This window comes from Pseudochaenichthys georgianus, chromosome 5 (assembly GCF_902827115.2).
Source record: "Pseudochaenichthys georgianus chromosome 5, fPseGeo1.2, whole genome shotgun sequence".
NCBI classification, from domain to species: Eukaryota; Metazoa; Chordata; class Actinopteri; order Perciformes; family Channichthyidae; genus Pseudochaenichthys; species Pseudochaenichthys georgianus.
Genome location: NC_047507.1, coordinates 34,741,104 through 34,750,736, shown reverse-complemented (window position 1 = coordinate 34,750,736; position 9,633 = coordinate 34,741,104). Strand labels below are relative to the sequence as shown.

Here is a 9,633-nt window from a genome sequence, read left to right as displayed (position 1 = left end):
AGAGATGTATCCATAGATCTCTTAATGTTGCTCTCAAAGTGCACCAGATTGATGCTTTAACTTCAATATTTAAAAAAAAATCTTCCCCGGGGGAGCATCCACCCGGACCCCCCAAGAGGAGGTGAGGTCCGCCCCCACTCATAAAAATTAGCACTTTACCCCTGCCTATATGCAGTGAGCTGATTAGCGAGCCTTCATTGTAACAGCGGGTGTACTGTGTGTGTGCGTGTGGGGAGTGTTTGCAGTAGAAAATTCCACTGTAGCGCCGCGGCCGCCCGCCACTGTGGGCTAAGCCGCCGAATGTTTTCAGGTAATGTCGATGCTGGGCGTATGACAGACAGTCATTATTACATTACATGACATGTTAGACGCTTTTATCCAAAGCGACTTACACACTCAATACTGTGGACAATCCCACAGCAATTTGGGGTGAAGTGTCTCAGGGGACACAACGACATGCTGACTGCAGTGGGGTTGAACCTGTGACCCTCTGATCCGAACACCTACGGACAACTCACTACCCCACACGCCTCCGTAATGATGAAGTCCGTCACCATGGGTATCTTTGATAACATTGTCAGTCCATCCCTCGTAGTCATCAGGGATGTGGGAGCTGTTTAACGTAGGGACAGTGCAAAGCAGTGGGCAACATCATAACCGTAGTTACACAGCATCCTGAGCACCACCTGACACACAAAACAGCAACATGTGGGGAACTTACATTTTATAAAATATTTGACTAAAAATCAACACTGAAAAAACTGAATTGTGACTTTAATTAAATGTATTATGTCAATAATGTCTTCCTAACTGTATCAGGTGAGTCGAAAGCAATACTTTTAAGTTGAAATACTAAATATTAGATTCAACGTTATAGTATTGCTTTCAACTGACCTAATACAGTTATGTGAAATGTATTGATATAATACATTTAATTAAAGTCAATATTTAAGTTTTTTAAGTGTAGGAGTGACAGATTACCTCGTCTTTGAGGGCATACTGCAGCGCTGAGGGGAAGTGAGAGGTGTTTACTTTGCAGTAATAGTTGACGTTGGCTCCATACCTCAGCAACAGGTTGATCAACTCATAGTTGCCCACGCGCAACGAAACCTTAAAGACAAAACAATCAATCAACATTGGCATCACTGGTGGGACAACCTTTTGACGAACAACATTATATTAATCCCCAATACTGTGCATCGAATCCGGTTGTAGCTTTGGGTGCCAGATATGATCATTACAATGGCACCAAACCTGGCAACCTCACTGTGAATACAAGACCAAAGTTTCAGTATGTAAAAAATCCATTAAAGCTGTTCTGTTAGTGTGCATATTAAACTATCTTGATATGATTCAGTGCTGCGAGAATGAGTCCTAAAATCAGGAAGAAATTAGTTAGCATTTTAGCACTTCTGGTTTCATCAAATTTTCATGTTATTTTGGTTAGATGCCTGAAAAACGATCTCTAGGAAGCTTCGTAGATGTCTTAAAAAAGGGAGGTTGCTTGCAAGTTGCTAAATACGACTTCGGAGGTTATTTAAACGTCATTACGTGGAACACGGAAAATCATTTACTCTCTATTCTACCTTCACAGGTAACGTTTATTTTGTTAAAGTTGTAAACAAGCAACAATTAATTGGAAGCTTATGGAAGTGAAGTGTAGTTTAATTAGCCTCACATTAACGTTTAACTTCTGGCAATTGCATTTATACTTTAACAATCAATAAACAGGTTGATATGTTGAGATTTTCCTACTGGGCAAAAAAAAAAATGTACACTGCAGCTCTCAGATGATCAGACATACAGACACACACACACACTACCTGCAGCCATTTGATTGGGTCTTGGTTGGCCATGGCGCCGGCCTCCAGCAGCAGTTTGGCTGACGGCACGTCATTATTCAAGACTGTGAAGAAAAGTGCCGACTTCCTCCCGTCGTCATAGCTACGCTGAGCCCAGGGATGGAGCATGTCGTTGGGGTCAAACCCCGCATCCAGCAAGGCCTGATGGGAGTTTGCGAGGAACAGCAATACAGGTGTATGTAAACACTACAGTTTACTAGTAAGCCATTTTATTTAAGTCATATTCCAACACCATGCCCATGAGAACACACCACACACACAAACCTTGATGCAGTGTGCATGTCCTCCTGCAGCAGCAGAGTGTAAAGGATTTATCCCGCTGTTGTCGACTTCCCCCTTAGAAGTGACTGGAATCAGCAGATTTAAAACCCTGACACACACACAAACAATTTCAATCAGGAGAGACGTGATGTATGAAATACATGTTTATTACCGGGACACATGATATGAGAGAATGGTGATTGACAGATTACAACAAATGGATGAACTGATGTTTGGCGATTAGGCCCCGGTTTGCAGGATGATCATTCGGGAGGGGAAAACCGCTCTGATGAACCCCCCGGGGTCTAGACACTGGTGGTGGTGATAAGTAGTTCGGTCCGGTTCTGAAGGGAGAAGGTTTTAGCTTGGCCCTGTATTAGGAGACGGAGGCGAAGGGGTGGAGGAGGGTTGTTCGTTGACACCTGAAATGACAACTGCCAGAGAGGGAAGAGCAGATTTAAAGGGGTTAGCGGGTGCGATGATTGGCTAGCTGGGGAGTAACGCCCCTGATCACTGATTGGGAGAGGAGAGGGTATTGAAATGACGTGTAACACCAGGGGGTATTGGTCTTCCTAATTGAACTTGCGCTAAGCTTCATTTAATTTATCTGATGTTAGAGGTTTTACATACTTGCAGAAAAACCGGACAACATGTCCTCTTGTAATATGATGGAGTAACATTTACTGCAGGTGTCCTCTGTGTGCGGTACGGTGGATCGGCATGTGTCCCATGTTTTCGGCCACGTTGGCGTCAGCGCCGTACTCCAGCAGCAGACTGATGACCGCCGGGTCTCCAGAAGCAGACGCCTCATACAGGATGGAGGCCTCGTCCTGCGCCTGGGACAGGACATCCGCCCCTGCAGGACAGAAATCAGAAGGGAATTAAACACAAAAAATGAAAGATAATTTGTAAAATACCTACTTCATCTATGTCCACCTCAAAATCAAATCAACTGCATTTACACATACAATACGATATTGTATTGTATTGTAATATAAGATACGATACAATACTGTATCGAAGAAGAAGTTTCTATATGAAAACTAAATATGATTTCAAATAGCATTAGAATATTAAATATATATAATTAATACAATTACACAACATTTGTGTCATACTGATATTTTACATTTCGGATTTCAGGACCGTTTAATTTGTTATGTTGTTGCTTTGTTGTGTTTTCTTTGACTTGTATCCTTTGAACATGTGGGAAACAAGTGTTTAGTGTAGCATGTTACACTTTGGACACTTATGTTTCTTTTCCTGATAATCCATAAATAAAATCAATGAATAAATCAATCAAAATCGCTCAAACTCTAATCTGGATATTGGAAGTTTGAAACGTTTTGTATTCAAATATATATGAATATGGAGTGATGCTGCTCCCTCACCTCTCCTCAGCAGATTCTCCATCACCTCCAGGTGTGCGTTCGTGGAGAGGAAAAGCTTCCCATGATAGGATGTGATAACACAAATTGTGAAAACCTGGTTTCATTTTGAATGTGTTGGTATAACAGTTGCCCCCAAAGGAAGCTGGTATTGTGACAATGTCATCAGCCATGTCCCCTCCAAAGAAACAGAAGTATTAATCAATCTGAATGACATTGTGATTATTTATGTGATATATATGCAGTATATATGAGGTGTTTGCACTTTGTGGTGGTTGTTTGTGAATGTGTTTTGAGAAAATAAGCCCTGCTTTCAAAAAATGTGTTTTAGCATTGAAAAAAACTGTAATATGGACACAATTTTAATCTATCTCTGTTATGTGAGGTGATCTCTGCAGCTTACAGTTAAAGGAGCATACTTGTTTTTCACCCTTTTTCAATGGGTAAATTGGAAACCTTGTAATAAATATAATACTTTGCCCCTTTCAATTGTTTTTCTCCAAATGATTTACCCAAGCTTGAATATTCTACCAGTACTATTACAGTGCGCAGTGCAGGTCTGAAACCACATTCAAGCAATTTAGGATGTGTCCAATCTGACAATAGAAACTTGAAGAGAAAAACATTAATCTTCCATGCCTGAAAACATCTTAAATAATGTTCAAACATTCCCCTACACAACCAAACCCCAAATCACTTTTCTGACCATCAAGACATTTAATTGACCAAGTACCACATTGACATTAATGTAATAATAATACAATACAAACATATCATATTTTTCAATCTGATATGGTTTGATTTGGATGTAACAGAATGTAAAGGCTCAATGAACGGGAGAAGTTCACCATTATATGCCCGATTAAAAAGGTATGAGTATTACGGTGTCTGTTTTTGGTACTCCAGTATGGCCGCTGGCTGACGTCCCGTCACCCGTGACGTCATATGCAAAGCCTCTATAGACATGTCAACTTGATGCTCTGCTCACGGATGAGCATACAAAACTGTTAAGATGATGACCTTATGTGTGTAAATATATGTTCTTCTTTGTGGAGGTCTGCCCCCAAAAAACAGTTTTCAGTCCTGAGAAAGTAAAAAAAGACGGTGTGTAAAACTACACTGCCCAGCCAAAAGGTAACCACTTTGATTTTAACTGGATAATGAAGTATACAAGAATGCAAAATGCACAGTGCATTTCCTTAGCTGTGGATGAGTCCACTGACACCACTGACATTGCTCAGTTGCTGGTGTTTGTGAGTTTTTATGATGAGGCAAGGGGGAGTTTGTTGAAGATGTGTTGGGCCTGACGAACCTCAGTGGACACTAAAGGGGCAAGACATTTATAAGCAATAATGGGAATGCTGAATGAAAGAGGGTGCCGCTGCCTTTATTCATAACTGCAGCTCTTACACTGCGACTCTGAGATGTCAAGCACAGACACAATAACAATGAAAACTGCTGCATACAGATTATTTTAGTTTTTGCAACCTCGTTTTAAGAATCTTGTTGCAATTGTTTAAAAGTTTGAATGACCGTAATAAACGGACCTTTATCTTATTGAAAACAAATGTTTGGACCTTTTAAGATTTGTATTTGAGTACCCCTGAACTAGAGAATCAAACCGGAAAGGGAATGCCCATTCATACCAGAAGTGATGTGCAAGTGATTGAGACAAACTTAAGTTGTTTGGCGATAGACCGCCGGTACTTATGGACCTTTATGGTCGTTAAACATGTTTTGTCCGTTCTGTGGAAACCACCTGGGCCAAGTGACATGGTTTTGCTCATCACGATTTCTCGTGCACACGAGAAAGTTACTGGTTCGCCAAGTAGGAAGCGGAGCTTGTTCACATTATATATGCTTCCGTTAGGCAATTATAAGGAATCATTCTCTAAACTTTCATTGTTATGCGGATGATACTCAACTATATTTATCAATCAAGCCTGATGAAATTAATCATCTAAATAAAATTCAAGACTGCCTTAAGGACTTAAAAACGAGGATGACCTTAAACTTTTTGATGTAAAAACACGACCAAAACTGAAGTTATTGTACTTAGCCCGAAGAATCTACGAAACAAATTATCTAAAGATATACTAACTATGGATGGCATTAATTTGGCCTCCAGTGAGACTGTAAGGAATCTTGGTGTTATATTTGATCAGGATTTATCCTTTAACGCCCACATAAAATCATTCTCAAGGACCGCCTACTTCCATCTACGTAACATTGCAAAAATCAGGCATATCTTGCCTCAAAACGATGCAGAGAAAACTAGTCCATGCATTGTTACTTCTAGGCTGGATTATTGTAACTCCTTATTATCAGGGTGTACCAAGAAGTCAGTCAAGTCGCTTCAGCTGATTCAAAATGCTGCAGCTCGTGTACTAACCAGAGTTAGGAAAAGGGACCACATTACTCTTGTTCTGGCTGCCTTACACTGGCTCCCTATAGAACACAGGATAGAATTTAAAATTCTTCTTCTCGCCTACAAAGCCCTTAATGGGCAGGCGCCATCTTACCTTAAAGAATTCATTATACCCTACTGTCCCACTAGGCAGGGGTGGGGAACCTCCGGCCCCCGGGCCGTATACGGCCCGCGAGACCGTTTGGTACGGCCCTCGAGGTCATTTCTAAACACACGAAAAAAAGAAAAAAAATTAAGAAATCTAGACCGCAAAAAAATAAACAAGCGAGTACCTGTTTTTCCTGGCCAAGGTCAGGGTCCTTGAATACAACACGAGCCTAACGTGTCATCACGTGGTATATGTCTCATCTGACAGGGATGCAGTTCTGACGGAGAGCACCAGAACGCGGCTCCGGGCCAGGACTTCACAAATCGCAGTATCCATAAGGAGCCGTACACATGCGCAGTTTCTGCGTGGCTGTGTCTTTAGTTGAGAGCCCAGTGGCGATCTGTTCATCTGTCACACTGATCATACAGTCAATAACTTTGTTGTTATTAGCATATGGTTAGCTAGCTATGCTAACGAATATAAGAAGCTTTTTCTACAACCAGTGAGGTAAAGGCACATCTATATATGATCATTATAGTTGTAAAAAAAAATAAGAGAATAAAGGCAAAACAGGTATAAATACTATATGACAGTAAAAAGTTGTTATTAATAAACAAGAATACAGTTTAAAAGGGGAGTGATTTGTAAAATATCCATAAAGAAAAATAAAATCTGTTTACAGTTCTGTTTCATATGGGTGTTGAGAGATGTATCCATAGATCTCTTAATTTTGCTCTCAAAGTGCACCAGATTGGTGCTTTTAACTTCAACATTTAAAAAAAAAATCTCCCCCCCCCCCACTCACTTAAATCATGTCTACATTGATAGGAAAGTCATGGTAAGATATCTGGATTAAGAGGTTGCTTTTTTTTCAGCATGAAAGAAAGGCCAAATGAATGGGCTGTGATTTTAGTATTTTTAAGCAGAGGTCAATCATTTGTACGGCCCTCGGAGGATGTTGAAAAAATGTAAAGGGCCCTTGAGAGGAAAAAGGTTCCCCACCCCTGTACTAGGGCATTGCGTTCCAAGAATGCAGGGTTGTTGGCTGTTCCTAGAGTCTCTAAAATGGGAGCCAGAGCCTTTTCTTATCAAGCTCCACATTTGTGGAATCAGCTTCCAGTTTGTGTTCGGGAGGCAGACACCCTATCCGTTTTTAAGAGTGCGCTTAAGACCTTCCTTTTTGATAAGCTTATAGTTAGGGCTGATTAGATTCAGCCCCTAGTTTTGCTGATATGGCTTAGATCAGGGGTCACCAACCTTTTTTAGGATGAGGGCTACTTTCTAAAAATAAACAAGTCGGGGGCTACTTTTACTCCTCTCTTTTTGTTTTTTGCAGTGTATATATTTAGCACATTTTAAACATTAGTATATGCTTACCTTTAACCTTTTTGTGCTGTTTGGGTCTGTGGGACCCTTTTCAGTGTTTACTAAAAGAACATGTATGCAATTTAATTATTTTAACCTGCTTTATTTGGGGGTGAACCTCACCTCCTCTAGGGGGGGCCTCACATCCTCCAGGGGGGACCTCACCTCCTCTAGTGGGGTCCATGCTCCCCCGGAAGATTTTTTTTTAAATGTTGAAGTTAAATGCATCAATCTGGAGCACTTTGAGCACAACATGAATTTATGGATACAGCTCTCAACACTCAGATGAAAGGGAGCTGTATACTTTTCAATCCAAACATCTTTATCACAACCAATAACATTATGTTACCTAGTTAGCATTCTTTCTTTTTATTTATGCATATTTTACTAATCACTCCCCTTTCAAACTGTTTTTTGTACTGTCCTATTGTACACATTGGAGTGATTTCTTACTTTATCTATATTAAATAGATAAATGGGGTGCTCTCTCTCACTCACACACGCGCGCGCACACACACAACACACACACACACACACACAAACACACACACACACACACACACACACACACACACACACACACACAGGCTGTGTGCTCCTCCGTGGCGATGACGGCTTGCGTTAAAAATAATAAACATATTTGTAAAGTGGGGGGACACAAACGGGATTTCGAAAAGAGCGGGGGACATGTCTCCCCTGGAGATTACGCCATGCGTGTGTGGCGTCAAGTGGTGGAACAAATATATGCAAGTTACAACACACAGAGTAAAACTCTGCCCCTCATGTGTGTATAGCTGGCATGACTAGCTGTGTTCAATGGGGATGATGTGTAGTGTAGATTCTGCCAGAAGGAAAATCAGCGGGGAGGTGCCACATTGCTTTTCTTCCCGACTGCAACGCTGGTCCCGCAAATCAAGCAAGAACGTGATTGGTCGATATTCATTGTGGGAGTGGGGGAGGAGGGGGTAGATATATATAGAGTTGTAGTAAGTAGATAGAGTTCGCTATGATTTAGGTTTTGTTTATGCATAGGGTAGATTCTTTTAATTACATTTCCTTTTTGTTTTGTGTATTTTATACATTTTGGATTTTCTTGGCGACTGAGTGCCCGCGGGCACCGTGTTGGCTACCCCTGGCTTAGATTGTCGGGGGACATTTTACCTTCTTCTCTCTGTCTATACCTGTGTACTCTCATGTTCCGATTAACCCAGCTTCCCCAAATCTCTTTCTTTTTGGTGTCTATATACGCCGGGATCCGGAGTCATGGATGATCTGCGGTCCTGTGCCCTGGATCGCGATCCCTGGATCGCGAGTCGTGGCTGTGGTCCTGGATCATCGGTCCTGGATGGGTATCCTCGTGGATTCATCTTCCTATTATACACACATGCATTTCCAAACATTTGGACTACCTATGTTGCAACTGTATTATCTCTTCGATTTACACACGGCATCTATTGCACGTCTGTCCGTCCTGGGAGAGGGATCCCTCCTCTGTTGCTCTCCCTGAAGTTTCTCCCATTTTTCCATTTAAACTGTGGGTTTTCTCCGGAAGTTTTTCCTTGTACGATGTGAGGGTCTAAGGACAGAGGGTGTCGTATTGTCATACTTATATTCTGTACACACTGTGAAGACCACTGAGACAATGTAACATTTGTGATATTGGGGGCTATATAAATAAACATTGATTGATTGATTGACTGTGCCTTTTCCACACAGCCTTCGCTGTGTTTACCGTCATGTAGACAGCGAAGAGCGACGGCATGCGGCGTGCGTGAGAGCCCACACACCGCTACACACACACACACCACACACAACACACACACACACAACACACACCCACACACCACACACACCCAACACAACACACACAACACACACACACCACACACACACACACACACACACACACACACAACACAACACACACAACCAACACATCGAACTGCCCGTTGTTACACCTTATTATTCTATTATGAGGAGATGTCCGGTCACCAGGGTGTGTGTTTGTGTGTGTGTGGACTCTGGCATTTGTTTTCAGAAGATATTAAGATACTGTCGTCCGTTTCGGTACAGCGGTCAACTCAGCCGTCTCTCGCGTTTGCTTGGTCAAATCAGCAGCTCTGCATTTGGAGTGCGCAATTTATTGGGCCGTTACGGTAATCACCGAGAAGCGGCACTGTACTGACGCTAGTACAAGAGTAAAATAATGCATGTTTTCTGCTTTACCATAAGTTCTTAATA

General features: G+C 41.7%; 1 protein-coding gene across 1 annotated transcript; it reads right to left on the bottom strand.

The window, feature by feature from the left end:
* Positions 1 to 388: 388 nt before the first annotated feature.
* LOC117446378 (dynein axonemal heavy chain 12-like) lies at positions 389 to 3,546 on the bottom strand. The gene is given in 8 exon segments (XM_071203310.1): positions 389 to 402; positions 519 to 633; positions 636 to 686; positions 982 to 1,110; positions 1,824 to 2,003; positions 2,127 to 2,232; positions 2,808 to 2,979; positions 3,515 to 3,546. Coding segments are annotated over 8 exon segments (789 nt in total). The 5' UTR covers positions 3,537 to 3,546.
* Between the last annotated feature and the right edge of the window lie 6,087 nt (positions 3,547 to 9,633).